The 21,007-nt window shown below is 27.6% G+C and overlaps 5 protein-coding genes across 5 annotated transcripts; all 5 read right to left on the reverse strand.

Annotated features, from left to right (window-relative positions):
* Nucleotides 1-52: 52 nt before the first annotated feature.
* DICPUDRAFT_91322 (uncharacterized protein) lies at nucleotides 53-12,544 on the reverse strand. Its single transcript, XM_003284433.1, is given in 7 exon segments — nucleotides 53-2,675; nucleotides 2,763-3,004; nucleotides 3,020-3,042; nucleotides 9,161-9,165; nucleotides 9,199-9,270; nucleotides 11,532-11,543; nucleotides 12,521-12,544. The coding sequence occupies 2 exon segments, from the start codon at nucleotides 2,811-2,813 to the stop codon at nucleotides 144-146; spliced, it is 2,583 nt and encodes an 860-aa protein (XP_003284481.1). The 5' UTR covers nucleotides 2,814-3,004; nucleotides 3,020-3,042; nucleotides 9,161-9,165; nucleotides 9,199-9,270; nucleotides 11,532-11,543; nucleotides 12,521-12,544; the 3' UTR covers nucleotides 53-143.
* A 579-nt stretch (nucleotides 12,545-13,123) lies between these two features.
* Nucleotides 13,124-13,821, reverse strand: DICPUDRAFT_75439 (uncharacterized protein; the record flags this gene model as incomplete). Its single annotated transcript, XM_003284434.1, has 4 exons — nucleotides 13,124-13,176; nucleotides 13,250-13,428; nucleotides 13,498-13,724; nucleotides 13,798-13,821. 4 exons carry the CDS (start codon nucleotides 13,819-13,821, stop codon nucleotides 13,124-13,126), a joined length of 483 nt encoding a protein of 160 aa, XP_003284482.1.
* A 1,164-nt stretch (nucleotides 13,822-14,985) lies between these two features.
* Nucleotides 14,986-16,073, reverse strand: DICPUDRAFT_75440 (uncharacterized protein; the record flags this gene model as incomplete). Its single annotated transcript, XM_003284435.1, has 2 exons — nucleotides 14,986-15,197; nucleotides 15,314-16,073. The coding sequence occupies 2 exons, from the start codon at nucleotides 16,071-16,073 to the stop codon at nucleotides 14,986-14,988; spliced, it is 972 nt and encodes a 323-aa protein (XP_003284483.1).
* Nucleotides 16,074-17,003: 930 nt separating this feature from the next.
* DICPUDRAFT_75441 (uncharacterized protein) lies at nucleotides 17,004-18,317 on the reverse strand (the record flags this gene model as incomplete). The annotated part of the gene is made up of 2 exons (XM_003284436.1): nucleotides 17,004-18,159; nucleotides 18,241-18,317. 2 exons carry the CDS (start codon nucleotides 18,315-18,317, stop codon nucleotides 17,004-17,006), a joined length of 1,233 nt encoding a protein of 410 aa, XP_003284484.1.
* A 754-nt stretch (nucleotides 18,318-19,071) lies between these two features.
* DICPUDRAFT_45505 (uncharacterized protein) lies at nucleotides 19,072-20,698 on the reverse strand. Its single transcript, XM_003284437.1, has 2 exons — nucleotides 20,613-20,698; nucleotides 19,072-20,511 (listed from the first exon to the last, which is right to left on the reverse strand). Exons 1-2 carry the CDS (start codon nucleotides 20,687-20,689, stop codon nucleotides 19,230-19,232), a joined length of 1,359 nt encoding a protein of 452 aa, XP_003284485.1. The 5' UTR covers nucleotides 20,690-20,698; the 3' UTR covers nucleotides 19,072-19,229.
* Between the last annotated feature and the right edge of the window lie 309 nt (nucleotides 20,699-21,007).

Here is a 21,007-nt window from a genome sequence, read left to right on the forward strand (position 1 = left end):
TTAGATATATAATGACAAAGATATTTAGTTATTAACAAAAAATATAAATTTTACAAAAAACAAAGTAAAAAAAATTATTATTTTAATTTTTATATATATTTTAATTTTTATTTTGGTTTTTTTTTTAAAGTGTTACAAAATTTTTAGTTTTCTTCATCATAGTTAGCTTTGGCGGTAGTGGTGAATGATGGAACATCTGGATTCTTCTTGACTTCACCAATATTGGCTTTGAATGGTGAACCTTCGATGTGTCTATCGTTTAATTTGACAGCAATATTGAAACGACCGTTACCAACTAATGAATAAGCAGCAGTGTAGGTACCGTCTTGGTTATCAATAGCATTTAATTGGATTTCTTCGGCTGGACCAGTAATGGCAACTAAAAATCTATCACCACCAACAGTTTTTGGTTCACCTTTCTTGTTTTTGGAAGCAACGGTGAAAGTGAAACTACCGAATGATGAGCCAGAGTCAGCACCTTCAAGACATTCGACATTCTTTGGCATATCTTTAATATTGTTACCTCTGATTGAAACATTAATTTCGTGTGGACCGGCAACTAATGGTTCGTATTCAACGTTGTAAGTACCATCATTGTTATCAGTGATTTTAGCTGGGACATCGCCTGATGGACCAGTAATGTTACATTCAAATGGATCACCACCATCAGTTCTTGGTTTACCGGTGGTATCAACGGCGTAAATCTTGAATTCAGCGACTTCATTGTCATAAGCTTTCTTTAAACCTTTACCTTTGGCGTATGAGTGTTCGTGTGATGGAGCTGGTTTGACGATAACAGTCTTTGGGAAACCATTGACATTATCACCATCTAAAGTAAGATTGATTGTGTATTCTCCTGGTTCTTTTGGTTCGAATTCAACATCGTATGTACCATCACCATTGTCGACCATAACTGGATCAACTGGAGCTGGACCTTCGATGGTAACGACAAAACCATCACCACCATCAGTTCTGTGGACACCATCTGGATCGACGGCGTGAATCTTGAATTGTGATGGTTGGAAGCATTCACCACCTTCTAAACCTGGACCTTCAGCGTATGATTTTTCTGGGTCGGCAGCTGGTTTAATGTGAATTGATTTTGGAATATCTTTGATTGGTTCATCATTGAGAGTAACTTGAATTTCATAGTCACCTGGTTGTTCTGGGGTATAGCTAACAGTGTAAGTACCATCATCGTTATCTTGGATGGCAATTTGAATTGGTGAACCACCACTGATGGCAACTTGGAATGGATCGCCACCTGCAGTGCATGGTTTGTTATCAACACCAACACTGTGAATGGTGAATTCAGTTGGACGTTTAGCTTGAGCTTTTTCGAAACCTGGACCTTCACAGTATGAGTTGTTGGCATCAGAGTTTAAGATTTTAACATCAGCTGGACCTTGAGCTAATGGTTCACCACGAAGGAAAACTTCGACGTTGTGGTCACCACCAGTAGTTGGGTTGTATTCAACATCGTATGAGCCATCACCATTATCTTTGACGGTGGCATCAACTGGACCATTTGGACCATTAACTTTAACAGTGAAATCATCACCACCTTGAGTGAGTGATTCACCTTCTTTGTTACGACCTTGAATCTTGAATTGAGCTGGTTGACCAACTTTACCACCTTCTAAACCTGGACCATAAGCATTTGATTCTTTTGGATCTGAACCGTCAATCTTGACGTTGAATGGTGAGTTTTTGATATCAACATCATCTAATTGAATGACGACAGTGTAGTCTTGTGGAACAGCAACGGTGTATGAACCATCATAAGTACCATTGTTATTATCAACTAATGAAACTGGATATTCGTTACCTTCGGCATCTTTAACTTTGACAGTGAAACCTTCACCACCGTTGGCTAATGGTTCACCATAGTAGTTGATGGCTTTAATGGTGAAATCAGCTTTCTTGTTAACGAAACCACCTTCTAAACCTGGACCATAAGCTTCAACTTGTGAGGCATCGCTGGTTTCACGTCTCTTCTTTTCAAGAGCAGCAAGAGCATCAGCATCTCTTTTTTCTTTGTTGAGGGCGTAATCACGGAAATATGAAACGTAGGTAATAACTGAAAGTTCATCTGGAAGTGAATTCATATCGACAGCATCCATAATCTTTGGAATTTCATATTCTTCAAGAGAGATATCCATAGAACGATCGATATCTTGGACGGCATCACCGGTGAGAGTGTTCATTTCTCTGACACCTGGTTTTAATGAATCAGTGAGAGCACAGAGAACACGACCATCGCACCATGAGTCGGTAAAGTTATTAACGACAACTTTGTATGGAGCAACTTGTTTTCTAACCCATTCTAAAAGAGCAGCTTTTGGTGAGTTATCGCTTTCTGACATTTGAATTTGATATCTTAAAATTAAAGTCCAGATTAAACCGAGAATTAATTTTAATTGGCAATCGACAATATCTTCAGCACCAATACCAACTAATTTTAAGCCTTCACTTTTAATAAAGTTAACAGCCATGTTGTTGTTTTCAATCTTTTGCATTCTGATCTTTGGGGTTTTGTTATATTTGAGGATCTTCTTGCTTGAGATAATTTCTAAAAGATTAATTAAAAGAACACCATCTTCTAAATCTGTACCAAGATCACCAATCTTTAAAATTCTTTCTTTTAAATAATTGTTTGCCCAACCAGTGAAGGTCTTTTTTAAGAAAAAAAAAAAAAAATTTTTGAATTAATATATCAAACTTTTTTTATAATATTTCAGAAAATAAATAAATATACATACTTTTTTTTGGACATCAATCCATGTTTTTCCTGTTGAACCGTCTGTGGCCATTTTTTTATTTTCTTTTTTTTTATTTATACAAAATTAAAATATATACAAAAATTTATTTATATCAAGAAACTATTAAAATTATTTAGAGATATATAATTATTAATAATTATTTGAAAATAAATAATATAAATAAATAAATAAATAAATAAGGAATAAAAAATAATTAAATTGAAATGAAAAAAAAAAAAAAATTATTTAAAACTTTTATAAAAAAAAAATTAAAAAAAAAAAAAAAATTAAAAAATTAAAAAAAAATTAAAAAATTAAAAAAAATAAACAGTTTTTTTATTATAACTGCCCAAATGGTTGGGTTTTTCAACCCATTTTATTATTACCAAAATAGATATTAATTTTTTTTACATTTTAACAAAAAAAAACAATTACAAATATAATGAAATAAATAAAGATTTTTTTTTTTTTTTTTAATTTTTTACATTAATTTGTGTGGTGTGTGTGTTAATTTTTTAGATCAATCTACACACACACACACATTTTTTTATTTTTTTTTTTCTGGATATCTGTTTTTTTATTTTTATTTTATATTTGTTTTTTTTTTGAAAATGAACCAAGACACAAGGCATTTTTACAATAAAAAATTCAACAAAATTTTTTTTTGAAAATGAACCAAGACACAAGGCATTTTTTATTTTATTTTTTTTTTATTTTTTATTTTTTATTTTTATTTTTTTTATTATTTGAATAACCATTGTTTGCATTTTATTGTTTTACCCTGTTTTTTTTTGGTTTCCTTTGATTTTAGAATTTAAGAGATGTGTAGTTTATAATAAATACAAATGTAATTTCAATAATACTAATTGTTATAATAGGTCATAGTTATATGATCAAATCATTAAAGATACAAATTAAAAAAAAAAACAGTTTGTTGTAATCAAAATATTTAGTAACCCAAAATAGATTTAAATTTTTTTACATTTTAACAAAATAAACAATAATGTTTAATAATAAATAATAAATAGTAAATAATAAATAATAAATAAAAGTTTTTTAACATTAGTGTGTGTGCAGATTTTTAAATCTAAAAAAAAAATAACATATTATTTTTTTTTTATATTTTACAAAAAAATTATAATTTTTTTTTTGGAAAAGATTTTTTTAAAAGTGTCAAAAAAAGTTTTTTAAAAGAAATTTCTTTAAAATCTTTTATTTTTTTTTTTGTTTATGGTTGGTATACAACACTTCTCACTTTTAATTGTGGAATAGTGCCACCTTTAGCAATGAAAGAGAATTTAAAATTACTGTGTGAATGGATAGTGGCACCTTCATATAATCTAAATATATTATCTTTAAAACGAACATTCCAAAGATCACTACTATTTCTTAATTCGACACCGTTTGTAGCAAAGATGGAAATTGATAATAGGGTGAATGGTGAGTCATTGGAAATTGTAACATTATATTGATAATAATTTGTTGAGCCTCCAGACCATGATGCCTGGATCTCCATTTCCAACCCCACTTGGTCAAATATATTTTCGGCAGATACAAAAGCAATAAGCAATAAAAAACCTAAAACAATGGATAAAAATTTCATTACTTTTCTTTTATTCTTTTTTTTTTTTCCAAATATATAAAATAAAATTATAATTTTTTTTTATTTATAGTGTAAAAAAATATTATTTAAAATTTAAAAAAAAAAAAAAAAAAAATTAAATTAAAAAAAAAAAAAATACTAATTTAGATATACAAATATAATTAAAAATAAACACACTGTGTCTTTAAAATAGGTTATTAAAAATGTCATTATCCTTGAAGGAATTATTTTATTAAATATAATTGGGGTCAAATTGATAAGTTGTTAAAAATGGAATGTTTGAGTTTAATTGGGTAATATCAAATTTTCCAATATTTAATTTACATATGTAAATTATATTTAGTTTCAATTTTTTTTATTTATTATTATTATATATACAAAATAGGAAAAAATTTAATTTTGTTTTTCTTTGGTAATGAAAAAAGAAACTAAAATAATACCTTTTTAAATGATGTAATGATTGATAAATTTTTAAAAACCGTTTAGTTAAAAATATATCTAGTAGACTAGACAAGAAAGGCAATAGATTGATTCTCAATAATTTAAAAAAAAAAGGTATACTCTAAATATATTTATAATATTTTCTATTGACACCAAAAGTTATCAATGATTTTTTAAAACATTTTTTTGAATGGCTAAATTATTTTAATATAATTATTTATTTTGTATTTATTTTTTAATCACGATACATAAAACAACAACTCACTTGAATATTTAAGATAAGTTATAAATTGAGAAAGGGGTAATCTATTATGAAAATTTTTTTTTATAATGTTTTTCTTTATTTAAATTGTTTTTATTTTTATTTTTTTATTATTTTTTTTTTTTTGTGGGTTAATCATGAATAACTCTATATGGAATGAGATTATAATTAAAAATTTATATTGAAAAAAAAAATTGTGATTTAAATTACACTTAATTTAAATATTAACTTTAATTAAAGTTAAACTTTTTAAAGCCATATTGTTTTTAATATAGCTTTTATATATAATTATTTTATATATTTTAATAAATTATTATATAAAAATATATAAAAATGATATGTAAAAATTTTATATTTTCTGTAAAATTAATAGCTTTAAAGCTATTTGGTTCTATATTATGTATGTTAACTTTTTATATAACGATACATTTAATATATAAACATTTAAAATGCTATGTATCACCCAATCATCAAAGATATATAATTAGAATTCTATTGATGATACCCCTAACATTTGATCTTTTTATATGTAGAAAAACATTTTACAGTATGTAATTGTAAAACCTTTAGTAACTGTAATAAATATATTTTTAACAATATATAATACAGTATTTGAATTGATTGCACAGAGTAAAGTAATAATTATATTTATTTATTTTTTTATTTTTTTATTTTTTTTTGGGGGTAAATAATTATAATAAAATACAATACTTTTATTTAATATTTGCTTTTTGTTTTATGTAGTTGTTATTTAATTTAATTTAGGGGTTATTATAATATGAATCGAACAAACTATTTTTTTTTTGAAAAGGAACAAAATTTTTACAGTCTTTTTTTTAGTTAAGCTAATAATTATAATCCCTAATTACTTTTTATTATTTTATTTATTTAAATAAAAATAGTTTTATAATACCATTTTTTTTATTTTTCTATTATTATCGGTCTTGTTGGACTGCAACTTTTGATTTTTGTTGTTTAATCATCATAATATTCCTTTTCAGGCAGTATAAATTTATATGTTAAAACTTTGTTGGGATCACTATTTGGTAATGAACAGGGTGGAAATACTTTTTTAAATATATGACTCAATGTGAGTGTTGTAAGATTATTTGGTAATAAACCGGGTGGAATTACTTGGTTAAAATAATAACCGAATGTGAGTGTTGTGAGACTATTTGGTAATGTGCCTGGTAGAACTATTTGGTTAAATTCATCACCGAATGTGAGTGTTGTAAGATTATTTGGTATTTAATTATTAGTCATGAACTGACCACTTTATTTATAGTTTTTTTTTAGTATTAATGTTATGTTTTTACTTTGTTTAGGAATTCATTGATTCACTTGGTGCGGACATATTGATTATTACCTTGGCTATTTTTTCTGTGGTAGTCAGAGCCAGCTTCTGTTCATATAAGCCGGGACCACTAAGATCAGTATTACAATCTTTGTGGTTTGGTCTAGTCTGTGTTATACCTGCAATGCATTCTGATTGATGAGACCGGACCGGGTATCGTTTAACGATTCATACCATTTAAAATGGCAGAGTTCTGAATTTGGGTGGATATCAGGATCCAGATGTTTTTTTACGGTGTTACTCCTCACCTTGGTAATGTGCCGGGTGGAACTGCTTGGTTAAAATTATTACCGAATGTGAGTGTTGTGAGATTATTTGGTAATGTGCCGGGTAGAATTTGGTTAAAACTAGTTTTGAATTTAAGTGTTGTAAGACTATTTGGTAATGAGCCCGGTGGAATTACTTGGTTAAATTCATCACCGAATGTGAGTGTTGTGAGACTATTTGGTATTTAATTATTAGTCATGAACTGACCACTTTATTTATAGTTTTTTTTAGTATTAATGTTATGTTTTTACTTTGTTTAGGAATTCATTGATTCACTTGGTGCGGACATATTTATTATTACCTTGGCTATTTTTTCTGTGGTAGTCAGAGCCAGCTTCTGTTCATATAAGCCGGGGCCACTAAGATCAGTATTACAATCTTTGTGGTTTGGTCTAGTCTGTGTTATACCTGCAATGCATTCTGATTGATGAGACCGGACCGGGTATCGTTTAACGATTCATACCATTTAAAATGGCAGAGTTCTGAATTTGGGTGGATATCAGGATCCAGATGTTTTTTTACGGTGTTACTCCTCACCTTGGTAATAGGCCGGGTGGAACTACTTGGTTAAAACTATCACAGAGTGTGAGTGTTGTGAGACTATTTGGTAATGAGCCGGGTAGAACTACTTGGTTAAAATAATAACCGAATGTAAGTGTTGTGAGACTATTTGGTAATGAGCCTGGTGGAATTGCTTGGTTAAAATCGATACCGAATGTGAGTGTTGTGAGACTATTTGGTAATAGGCCGGGTGGAATTACTTGGTTAAAATCGGAACCGAATGTGAGTGTTGTGAGACTATTTGGTAATGAGCCGGGTAGAATTACTTGATTAAAACAAGAACCGAGTGTGAGTGTTGTAAGACAATTTGGTAATGAGCCGGGTAGAACTACTTGGTTAAAATTATAACTGAATGTCAGTGTTGTGAGACTATTTGGTAATGTACTGGGTGGAACTACTTGATTAAAATTGGTTCCGAGTGAGAGTGTTGTAAGACTATTTGGTAATGTGCCCGGTGGAATTGCTTGGTTAAAACTATAGCCGAGTTTGAGTGTTGTGAGACTATTTGGTAATGTGCCCGGTAGAAATACTTGGTCAAAATAATAACCGAATGTGAGTGTTGTAAGACTATTTGGTAATGTGTCGGGTAGAACTACTTGCTTAAAACCAAAACCGAATTTGAGTGTTGTGAGACTATTTGGTAATGTGCCGGGTAGAATTACTTGGTTAAAACTACAACCGAATTTTAGTGTTGTAATACTATTTGGTATAAGAATGTTAATCATGACTGATTACTTTATTTAATATTATGTTTAAGGAAAAGATATTTTTTTTTAAAAAATTATATTGCAAACAAAGTAATTAGCAGAGGGGGAATTAAATTTATAGGAATTTGAAAAATTAACAATTGATTTCTTATTATGAGGCTTTAAATTTTTGGGTCCAACTTTGGAGAGATAGGATAGTACCAATTATTGCTTTTCTTGGTAATTTCTTGAACAAATTAACCTTTTCGGTTTCAGGAAGTGGAAGTAGACTTAAACAATCTTTGAGGGATTTGATGGTGAGAGTTATATCTTTTTCAGTGTGGGGAACTTCTTTAGTTATAATTCTGCCAAATGCACCTATGACTATTGGGATTATTTGTACATCAAATGATCTGCCATCTGGGTCTTTGTATTGGTTCTTAAAGTGTTTTTTGAAGTAATCGTATTTCAATAGTTTTTCATGTTGTCTGAACAGTATATTACCATCGAAAGGGATACATACATCAATAACACGGATGATGTGTTTTACTTTATCAATGACTACAATATCAGGTTTATTTTGTATTGAGTCAGTGTTTTTAAAACAGACATCACGTAAGATTTCAACATTGATGATGGTTTGATTGTTTTCCTTTAAAGAGTTTGAGAAGATGGGTGCCTTGAAGTTTGTGATGTTGGGGATTTTGTAATGTGCCGGGTGGAACTGCTTGGTTAAATTTATCACTGAATTTGAGTGTAGTAATTGTATTTGGTAAAGTTGTTGGGGTTAACATTTTATGAAAACGGTACAAATATAAATTTGTCAAGAATGGTGGAAATTCATTTTTATCTGGTAGTGGGTCACCATACCACTTAAGTGTTGTTATATATGATTTATCTTTAAACTGGTCATAACGGGATTTATCAAATTCTACAACACTATGTTTAATAAACTTTAAAATATGTTTATAAATTTCATTTCTTAAAAATATATTATTCCAAACTATATATAATAATCTATTATAAATAGTTAAAAAGAGAAAATACCAATTAATATGCTTTTAATAAATTTATTAAATTTATTTTTATTGTATTATATTGTATTGTGCACACCTATCACTAATATTACTACTGTTTTTTAACTCTTCATTTACGCGAAGGTTAATTAGAGATGATAATAGCTCATCCATTTATTATTATAATAAAAATAAAAATAAAAATAAAAATATCTATTATGTAGTTGGATAAAAACATGCCATTTAAAAATTTTAAAAAAAATAAAAAAATTTTAATATAGGAAATTTAAATAAAAAATTAACATTTCCCATATAAAAATTTCAAAAAAAAAAAAAATTTTTATACATTTAAACAACCACATAATATTTTATTTTAAAATTTTCCCAAAAAATTTAAAAAAAAAAATTGCAAAATTAAAATGGTCTGATAAATTTTTCATTATTATTTGTTTCACTCATATATTTTAGTTTCTATAGTGGCAATGGCAATAACAATAACAGATATTTTGAAATATTCATGGAAAGAAATTATTTCAAAATGGTCATGGAAAAAAAAGTTTGATTAGTATTATTTTAAGCAGTTTGGTTTTATTTTCTAAATCCTAAAGGATGCAAGAGTGATCCCTTGGGATAGTAACACAACGAAGATTGTCGCCACTAGCAATAACACACACGATAGCAAAGATATGGTTTCCGCCCAAGTCTCTAATGTTTAATACAATTTTACTATCTTCATTTGTATGATTCGTTGATATGTTGTTCCTCTTGATCATTTTCCTTCATATTTTGATTTATTTCTGGTCTATATTCCTTCTTGATTAGCTATGGGTGATATTGGTGTTAGTGTAAGAGTGTTTTGGGAGTGGTGGCGGGAGTAAACTCTTTTTTTTTTATTAAGATAATTATTATAATCATAATCATAATTGTTTTTTATTATTTTTTATTTATTTAAATAAATATAGTTTTTATAATACTTTTTTATTTTATTATTTTGTTTTATTATTATTGGTATAGTTATAGTTGTTGTAGTTGTTAGTTGGTGTTGCTGCATTTGAATAAAACTTATGATTCTTTGTTGTTTAATCATTATAAATTATTTCAGGCGGTAAAAATTTATATGTTAAAACTTTGTTGGTATCACTATTTGGTAATGAAAAGGGTGGAAATACTTTTTTAAATGTAGGACCCAATGTGAGAGTTGTAAGACTATTTGGTAATGTGCCGGGTAGAAATACTTGGTTAAAACCATAACCGAATGTGAGTGTTGTGAGACTATTTGGTAATGTTCCAGGTAGAACTACTTGGTTAAACTTGTCACCAAATTTGAGTTTTGTGAGACTATTTGGCAATGTACTGGGCGGAATTACTCGGTTAAAATCATCACCGAATGTGAGTGTTGCGAGACTATTTGGTAATGTGCCGGGTGGAATTACTTGATTAAATTCCTCACCGAATTTGAGTGTTGTGAGGCTATTTGGTAATGTTCCGGGTAGAAATACTTGATTAAATTCATCACCGAATTTGAGTGTTGTGAGGCTATTTGGTAATGTGCCGGGTAGAACTACTTGATTAAATTCATGACCGAATGTGAGTGTTATAATACTATTTGGTAATGTACCGGGTGAAATAACTTGGTTAAAAAAATGAATGAATGCGAGTGTCGTAAGACTATTTGGTAATGTTCCGGGTAGAACTACTTTCTGAAAATCACCACCGAATTCGAGTGTTGTGAGACTATTTGGTAATGTGCCGGGTGGAATTACTTGGTTAAAATCATCACCGAGTGTGAGTGTTGTGAGACTATTTGGTAATGTGCCGGGTGGAATTACTTGGTTAAAACCATAACTGAATGTGAGTGTTGTGAGACTATTTGGTAATGTGCCGGGTAGAATTACTTGGTTAAAATTATAACCGAATGTGAGTGTTGTAATACTATTTGGTAATGTGCCGGGTGGAACTACTTGGTTAAAATCATCATCGAATGTGAGTGTAGTAATTGTATTTGGTAAAGTTGTTGGAGTTAACATTTTATTAAAACTGATTAAATATAAATCTGTCAAGAATGGTGGAAATTCATTTTTATCTGGTAGTAGATCACCATACCAGAAAAGTTTTGTTATATATGATTTATCTTTAAGCTGGTCATAGGATATATCAAGATCTACAACACTATGTTCAATAAACTTTAAAATATGTTTATGAATTTCATTTCTTAAAAATATATTATTCCAAACTATATATAATAATCTATAATAAATAGTTAAAAAGAGAAAACACCAATTAATATGCTTTTAATTAATCGACTATTTTTTATATTTATTGTATTGTATTGTAATTTGAATTTCATAATAGTATTACCTATCACTAATATTACTACTGTTTTTTAACTCTTCATTTACGCGAAAGTTATTTAGAGATGACAGTAGCTCATTCATTGTTATTATAAAAAAATTAATAAATAAAAAAAAAAAAAAAAAAAAAATATTTTAGAAAAATTTTAAAAAAATTCCAAAAAAATTATTTTAAAAATATTATTATTATTTTAAAATTGTTTTTTGAAATTTTCAAAAGTTGGCAATTAAAAAATAAAAGTATTTCAAAAAATAGTTCTAATTTAAAGAAACCCACAAGTCATTAAGAATGGTATTAAAGAGACATAATATAATATATAAAAGGAAGGCTATGAGACCTTCATTGATTAGACATAATAGAAGAAAAAGATTTTTTTTGAGATTGTGCATTTTATTGTGGAACAATGGGAAAATTATATGTTTATGGATGAAGTAAAGTTCCAATAAATTGATTATAACCATGGTAGGTCTTCTTGGGCTTATGACACTGATGTTCTTGGATCACGTATCAACAAGTGTTAGAAAGGGTGGGGTGGGTCAAATTGCATTTTATTCAATTGAAAAATCAATTATAGAATCATTATATGAATCACTCACTGACCGAATGGATGTAATATTAAAAGCACATGGAGGATATACTAAATATTAATTAATAATAATCAATAATATATAATTGTAAAAAAAATACAAATAAAATTTTTGAATTTGAAAACGGAATACCACCAGAGGATTTTGAAATAAAGTAAACCGATACCGTTTATACTTTTAACTTGCATTGTACGGACATCCAAAGTTAGTTTAACTTTGTTATAATATTACCTATTATTGTAACTAATGATTAAAACAGGAATTTTTTTCATTGTAATAGCTTCAATGTACTTCTCTATGGATATTATCTTTAATAACTACTAAATTTCTTGGTCTATTATCAATTTTGTTTTATTAATATGGTGAACATTTTGGTTCAATGGGTCTTCCAATTTTTTTTGGCTACATTACGGTGGTTGTATTCCTATTATTATTTTTATCATATGAGGAAATAAAATTAAAATTGAATAATGAATTAATATAATTAATGAATAACTGTACTACCCATCCTCCATCATTTGCTTGGTATTGACAATGCCAACTTTTGTTATATCTTAATATTAATATTATTGTTATTTGACATTTTATGTTTAAAATGATTTATTTAATATCAAATAAAAAAATAAGAAATTAAAAATAAAAAAAAAAAAAAAAAAAAAAAAAAAAAAATAAAAATTTTATAAATAGAATTATCTTTTTTTTTATTTTAAGGGGTTTAATTAAAAAAATTTGAATAAAAATAAAATAAAGGCAGCAGTTATTAAAATAATGAAACTCGGGTGGTCATATGGAAAACTATTGAGCCCACAGCTATTTAATTGGACATAACTGATTTACTGAAATCTAGTACTTGTGTCACGTTGTTAAGGTTTTTTGGCTACCTGATAGGATCCACTAAATCTTTTCTTTATCTAAAACCATTCGATGATACCATAGTTGCTTGGCCAGAACAATGTCTGATATACATCAAATAGTTGATTAGAAAAAATTCATTGGTCTATTATTTCTATTTTATTTTTATTATCCAATATTATCTATATTATTACTCTAAGACATCTATGCTATTAAAAATATTCTAATTATAATTTTATTTTTTTTATTATTGTCTAAAACAATAAAAAAATAAATGGTTGTTGTTGTGAGGTGGTGGTTATTGCGGTGGTGGGTTGTTGCGGTGGTTGATGTTGTTGCGGTGGTGGTGGTCCCTTTTAAGGTGTTGGTAGTGGTCCCCTTTATGGTGGTTGATGTTGTTGATGATGTTCTAATTGATCTCTAATACAAAAATCTAAAAAAAAATAGTTTGTTAATACATTACTACAGATATAATATTTAAAGAATAAATACTATCCTATACCTACTTTTTCTTTTAAAATTTTCATAATTCTGGATAAGTTTTTTTGTGTGTTCGTAATCCGTCACACGTTTTCTTTCCTCGAATAATCTTTCGAGACCGGAATATAATTTTTTTAAATTTTTTTCATTATAATTTATTAATTTTACATAGGTAAATCTATATAATTTTGCAAAAGTATAGATTCTAAAATGAAAATATAAATGTTAATACCCAATAATAAATAAATAGATGTATTAAAAATGAACAACTTACACTATTGAAATTAAGAAAGAATAAACCAAACACATTGCCTTTTCAGACAAAGTGTCGGATGAAAAAATTTGGTTGGTAAAATTGGTTGCTAATATTATTTCAATAATAATAAACCAGAAAATAATTTTCTTGTAGTTATTATCATGATAAACTATTGAGCTATTGTTTTTGGATTCCATATTAACAATTATGGTTTCCATAGCTAAGACCTTTTTTTCAAAATTATCCTATATACAAATAAAGCTATAATTAATATTTATTTATTTTTTTTATAATGTATGTTATATGAGAGATAATTACCTTTTTTGAAAAATAATTGCCCATTTTTTACTATTTCTAATGGGTAAATTAAAATTTAAAATATATTTATTTATAATTATTAACAAAAAAAAAATATAATATAATTATTAAAAACACTGAAAGGAGAAATAAATAAATGAATTTAATGAAAAATAAATTCGAAAAAAGTTTTTATAGAGTTTTAAAATTTTTTTAGAAATAAAAAAAAAAATTTAATTCATTTTATTTATAATTTCCTTTTGTAAATATAATAAATTAGATCCAAACTCGTTATTCCCTATTTTGTACATTCTATTAAATTTTTAATCTGTAGCTATCATAAAAGTAGTGATCATCCGTTTAATTTTTAAACACATCACCCAAATAAAAAACTAATTTAATAAAAAAAATTTTAAAAAAATTAAATTATAACCCCACCACACACTTTTTTTTATTATTATAATAAAAATGAAAATTACCAATTTTAGAACCCATTGCAATCTGAATTATTCAAAAAAAAAATGATGATGCCAACTGTTCAATTTAAACAAAAAAATTTTAATAGTATTTTTTATTTTTTTTTAATAAAAAAAAAAATTAATAATAATGCGAAAAAAATTTGATTAAAAAAATTAAATATTATTTATTTGATTATTTATTTATTTAAAATAAATAAATAACTTTAAAGTCATTGAGTTGAGAAATTTCTTTTTATTTTTTTTTATAATTTAATTTTTATTTATTTTAATTTTAATTTTTATTTTTTTGAATAAATAAAATTGAATATTTAAACAAACATTTGATGTATAATAACCATCACTTTAAATCATCCTATTTGTTTAATTTGATGTGTGATATAATACCAAAAAAAAAAATTATAAAATAATAAACAATTATATTAATTAATACTACATTTCTGTATATATATAATAATATCACTGAAAAAAAAACATGACAAATTTTTGTGATGATAATTTATTTTAAATTTTTTTCTTTGATGCAGGGTAGAATTACTTGGTTAAAACTAGTTTTGAATTTGAGTGTTGTAAGACTATTTGGTAGAAGAATTTTAATCATGACTGATTACTTATTTAGTTTTAGATTTAAGGAAAAAAGATATTTTTTTTTAAAATTATATGGTAAACAAAGTAATTAGCAGAGGGGGAATTAAATATATAAGAGTTTGAAAAATTAATAATTGAGTTCTTATTATGAAGATTTAAAGTTTTGGGTCCAACTTTGAAGAGAGAGGATAGTACCAATTATTGCTTCTCTTGGTAATTTTTTGAACAAGTGTACCTTTTCGTTTTCAGGAAGTGGTAGTAGATTTAAACAATCTTTGAGAGATTTGATGGTGAAAGTTATGTCTTTTTCAGTGTGGAGAACTTCTTTAGTTATAATTCTGCCAAATGCACCTATGACTATTGGGATTATTTGTACATCAAATGATCTGCCATCTGGGTCTTTGTATTGGTTCTTAAAGTGTTTCTTGAAGTATTCGTATTTTAATAGCTTTTCATGTTGAACAGCATATTACCATCGAAAGGGATACAAACATCAATAACACGGATGATGTGTTTTACTTTATCAATGACTACAATATCAGGTTTATTTTGTATTGAGTCAGAGTTTTTAAAACAAACATCACGTAAGATTTCAACATTGATGATGGTTTGATTGTTTTCCTTTAAAGAGTTTGAGAAGATGGGTGCCTTGAAGTTTGTGATGTTGGGGATTTCATAACGTTTAATAAGTGATTTTATGATTTCAGTAACAACCATGTCATGACGGGTGATTCTACCGAATTTATTCATACCTGTACATCCAACTACTAAATGTTCAATTGATTCATCAGCACTTGCGCACAACCTACATCTCCTATCAGCATTTGAACTTGCATCACGGTGTACTAATGACATTCTATTTGGTAATAAAGACAAAACTGCTTCCCAAAATGTTGCTTCGATATGAGCCGGGATATGAGTCCAACCCTTGATCCAGTGTATCCAATGTTCATGAAATATTCTCCACAAACGTTTCTTTGCAACACCTACTTCCTCTTCTTTTACTCGTTTATATAATTGAAGATTGGTAAAGTGTTTGATGATGGATGACATTTTATCAGATTGTTCTGCATTTCCATTGTTTGAGTAAACAGTGTAAGTGGTAACATTGTCGTCATCGACTTTTGGAATAGTTACGGTCCACATTCCATTTGCGGCAAATGATAGTTCAAAACCAAGTTCTGAGGCGTAATGACAGGCTGTGTCATATCTTCTGGTTGGAGGAGGTACCATGATACTTGAATTTTTGTAAAGATCACCTATAAATACAGAAAATTTAATATTTTCATGAAATTTGTAGTGATTTTGTAAACCATAAATTCCTGTTTTATGTTTGTAAACCCCCTTCCACCATATTTACGAGGTAAATGGAGGAAGTCATTTGACATGAATGGATGTTTTATTCCATTAGAACGCATTATTTCTTTTATAGTAGTAGAAAGTGCTTTAATGTTTTTTAGGGAAAAGTCTAAAAACCAGTAATATCTGAGGTATCCTACAATAAGTGAGTCGAATGCACTGACTAGATTGAAACCAGATAATTTGGATTTGAATAATCTGTTGGCCCAACAGATATAGCTTCTCTGTTAATTACTTCACGATTTTTGTCAATATCAATAATTGGATTGAAGTAGACACCCATATATTTATACGGAGTATCTTCATAATAAGAACTCAATTATTAATTTTTCAAACTCTTATATATTTAATTCCTCCTCTGCTAATTACTTTGTTTACCATATAATTTTAAAAAAAAATATCTTTTTTTCCTTAAATCTAAAACTAAATAAAGTAATCAGTCATGATTAATATTCTTCTACCAAATAGTATTACTTTATGTCTTTTTCAGTGTGAAGAACTTCTTTAGTTATAATTCTGCCAAATGCACCTATGACTATTGGGATTATTTGTGCATCAAATGATCTGCCATCTGGGTCTTTGTATTGGTTCTTAAAGTGTTTCTTGAAGTATTCGTATTTTAATAGCTTTTCATGAAGTCGTGTGCTTGCTTCTTGACAGCAGATTGATTAGATTCGTCGGGCAATATATTGGGTTTTGATTTAGATAACATACCAAAGGCTTTGGTTCTATCAGTGGCCATTAGATTATTGATTACTGTAAACTATTTGGTATGGAAATGTTAATAGTTAATTAGTTAACATGTTACAAAAAGTGAAACATAATATAAAATTTAGGGTGTATAAAAGATATCTTCGATTGAGAGTTTTTGAAGCATATATCCCGAATAATTTCAATATTGATGGTCATTTCGTTATCTTTTGATTGTGAGTAAGTAATGTGTGGATCTGAGTAGTTTTTAACGTTTGGTATTTCATAGTGTTTGATCAGTGATTTACTAATCTCGGTTACTACTGCATCATGACGTCTTATTCTACCGTGTTTATTCATACCAGTACAACCACCAACTAAGTGTTCAATTGACTCATCAGCACTAGAACATAATATACATCTTGTATCAGCTGAGTAACTTGAGTCACGGTGTACCATTGATATTCTATTTGGTAGTAATGATAAGATTGCATCCCAAAAGGTAGCTTCCACATTAGGGGGAATGTGAACCCAACCGTTCATCCAATGTAGCCATGATTTGTGGTAATCTCTCCATAGTCTTTTCTTACCAATACCTACATCTTCACTTAGCACCTTGTTGTATAATAATGAATTTGTGTGTTTTCTGATTATTGAAGCCATTTTGCTAGATTGATTGTCAAATGTTTTCTTAATTCGGTCATAGTTTGAGTATACATCTTTATCTTTGTCTTTATCAGATTCTGGGTTAGGATCTGGTATGATGTTCCAAATACCATTACGCTGAAACTCGATTTCAATACCTAATTTCTCTGCATAGAAGCACGCTGTAGCATATCTATGATGTGGTAACGGGATAGCATTAGTGTCAGCTTTGAAATTTGAGTAATGGGCAAAATCAGAGTCTAAGAATTGAGTTTGAAAAATTAATAATTGAGTTCTTATTATGAAGATACTATTTGGTAATGTGCCGGGTGGAACTACTTGGTTAAATTTATCACCGAATGTGAGTGTAGTAATTGTATTTGGTAAAGTTGTTGGAGTTAACATTTTATGAAAACGGCACAAATATAAATCTGTCAAAAATGGTGGAAATTCATTTTTATCTGGCAGATCACCATCCCACTTAAGTGTTGTTATATATGATTTATCTTTAAACTGGTCATAACGGGATTTATCAAATTCTACAAAACTATGTTTAATAAACTTTAAAATATGTTTATGAATTTCATTTCTTAAAAATATATTATTCCAAACTATATATAATAATCTATAATAAATAGTTAAAAAGAGAAAACACCAATTAATATGCTTTCAATTAATTTATTATATTTATATTGTATTGTATTACCTATCACTAATATTACTACTGTTTTTTAACTCTTCATTTACCCGAAGGTTAATTAGAGATGATAGTAGCTCATTCATTGTTAATATAAAAAAAATAAATAAAAATAAAATAATTTTAAAATTTTCCCAAAAAATATCAAAAAAAAAAAAAAAAAATATCAACTTTTTTTTTTTAAAAATAATCTTAAGAAAAAAAAAATTTATTTAATATTATTTTAAGCAGTTTAGTTTTGTTTTCTATATCTCAAACGATGCAAGAGTGATCTCATGAGGAAGTAACACAACGACGATGATCACCACTGGTAGTAACACCACAGATAGCATAGATATGGGTTATTTTTCAGTTTTACCTTATTTATTCCACATAGTAATCTTTTTATCTCTACCGCTGATGAACAAATTATCTCAACCAAGAAACTAATCAAGAAAATCAAAATATAGAACAAGATTTACGTATCAATGCAGGCCATAAAGATTTCATCCGTTGTGTATTATATCGTGAAGATGGTACATTAATTGCATAATTATAATTGTCATGGCTTTTCAGTATTATGATTTTGTTCGACAATTTGTTTCATTTTGATATCCGATTCATTGATATGTTGATGTCTTGTTCTTCTTGATCATTTTTATTTACTTGATCTTCATATTTTGATTTATTTCTGGTCTATATTCATTCTTGATTAACTATAGGCAATATTGGTGTTGGTGTAGGAGTGTTTTGGGGGTGGGCGGGGTATACTCTTTTTTTTCAGTTAAGATAATTATTATAATCCCAATTGCATTTTATTATTTTTTATTTATTTAAATAAATAAATATAGTTTTTATAATACTTTTTTTATTTTTTTATTATTTTGTTTTATTATTATTTGTCTTCTTGGAATATAGTTATTATAGTTGTAATTGTTAGTTTTTTTACTGCATTTGAATAAAAATTAAGATTCTTTGTTGTTCAATACAAATTGATTTACATATTATCATAATCTATTTCAGGGTAAAAATTTATATGTTAAAACTTTGTTGGTATCACTATTTGGAAATGAATAGAGTGGAAATATTTTTTTAAATGTAGGGCCCAATGTGAGTGTTGTAAGATTATTTGGTAATGATCCGGATGGAATTACTTGCTTAAAACTATAACCGAATTTGAGTGTTGTGAGACTATTTGGTAATGTGCCCGGTGGAACCATTTGGTTAAAACAATAACCGAATGTGAGTGTTGTAAGATTATTTGGTAATATACCGGGTGGAACTACTTCGTTAAAAAAATCACCGAATGTGAGTGATGTAATACTATTTGGTAATGTGCCGGGTAGAACTACTTGGTTAAAACTATCACCAAATGTGATTGTTGTAAGACTATTTGGTAATGTACCGGGTAGAATTACTCGGTTAAAATTAGCTCCCAGTGTGAGTGTTGTGAGACAATTTGAAAATGTACCGGGTGGAATTACTTGGTTAAAACTATCACCGAATGTGAGTGTTGTAAGACTATATGGTAATGAACCGGGTGGAAATACTTTGTTAAAGCGATGGCCAAATGTGAGTGTTTTAAGACTACTTGCTAATGAGCCGGGTAGAAGTACTTGGTTAAATTTAGTTCCAAATGTGAGTGTTGTAAGACTATTTGGTAATGTACCGGGTGGAACTACTTGGTCAAAACAATAACCGAAAACGATTGTTGTAAGAGTATTTGGTAATGTGCCGGGAAGAAATAGTTGGTTAAATTTATTTCCGAATGTGAGTGTTGTGAGAGTATTTGGTAATGTGCCGGGTGGAATTTCTTGGTTAAAACAATCACCGAATGTGAGTGTTGTAAGATTTTTTGGTAATGTGCCGAGTGGAAGTGCTTGGTTAAAATGATAACTGAATTTGAGTATTGTGAGACTATTTGGTAATGATCCGGGTGGAATTACTTGGTTATAAATTTTACCGAATACGAGTGTTGTGAGACTATTTGGAAATGTGTCGGGTGGAACTACTTCGTTAAAATTATCACTAAATGTGAGTGTAGTAATTGTATTTGGTAAAGATCCTGGAGTTAGCTTTTTATGAAAACTACACAAATATAAATCTGTCAAGAATGGTGGAAATTCATTTTTATCTGGTAGTAGATCACCATCCCACTTAAGTGTTGTTATATATGATCTATATTTAAACTGGTCATAACGGGATATATTAAAATTTACAACACCATGTTTAATAAACTTTAAAAGATGTTTATAAATTTCATTTCTTAAAAATATATTATTCCAAACTATATATAATAATCTATAATAAATAGTTAAAAAGAAAACACCAATTAATATGCTTTCAATTGATTCATTATATTTATTATATTTATTATATTTATTATATTGTATTGTACTTACCTATCACTAATATTACTGCTGTTTTTTAACTCTTCATTTACACGAATGTTAATTAGAGATGATAGTAGCTTATCCATTGTTAATATAAAAAATAATTAAACAATATATGTAAGAAAAAATTTTTAAAAATTTAATTTGCAAAATTTTTTAAAAACTTAATTTTTTTTAAATAATAATTAATAAAAAAAAAATTGAAAATTTTAAAAAAAAAAATTTAATCAAACACAAAAATTAATCTAAATTTAGTTTTAAATAAAACTCACATCCATTTAATATAAAAAAAAAAAAATTTTTTTTAAAAATAAATAAAACAGCTTAAAATAAATTTTTTCTACTTTTTTTTTTTTTTTTTTTCATTCTGAATAATTTTAATAATAACCTTTTTTTCTTAATAA

The sequence above is a fragment of the Dictyostelium purpureum genome (genome assembly GCF_000190715.1).
Source record: "Dictyostelium purpureum unplaced genomic scaffold DICPUscaffold_25, whole genome shotgun sequence".
In the NCBI taxonomy this organism is placed as follows: domain Eukaryota; phylum Evosea; class Eumycetozoa; order Dictyosteliales; family Dictyosteliaceae; genus Dictyostelium; species Dictyostelium purpureum.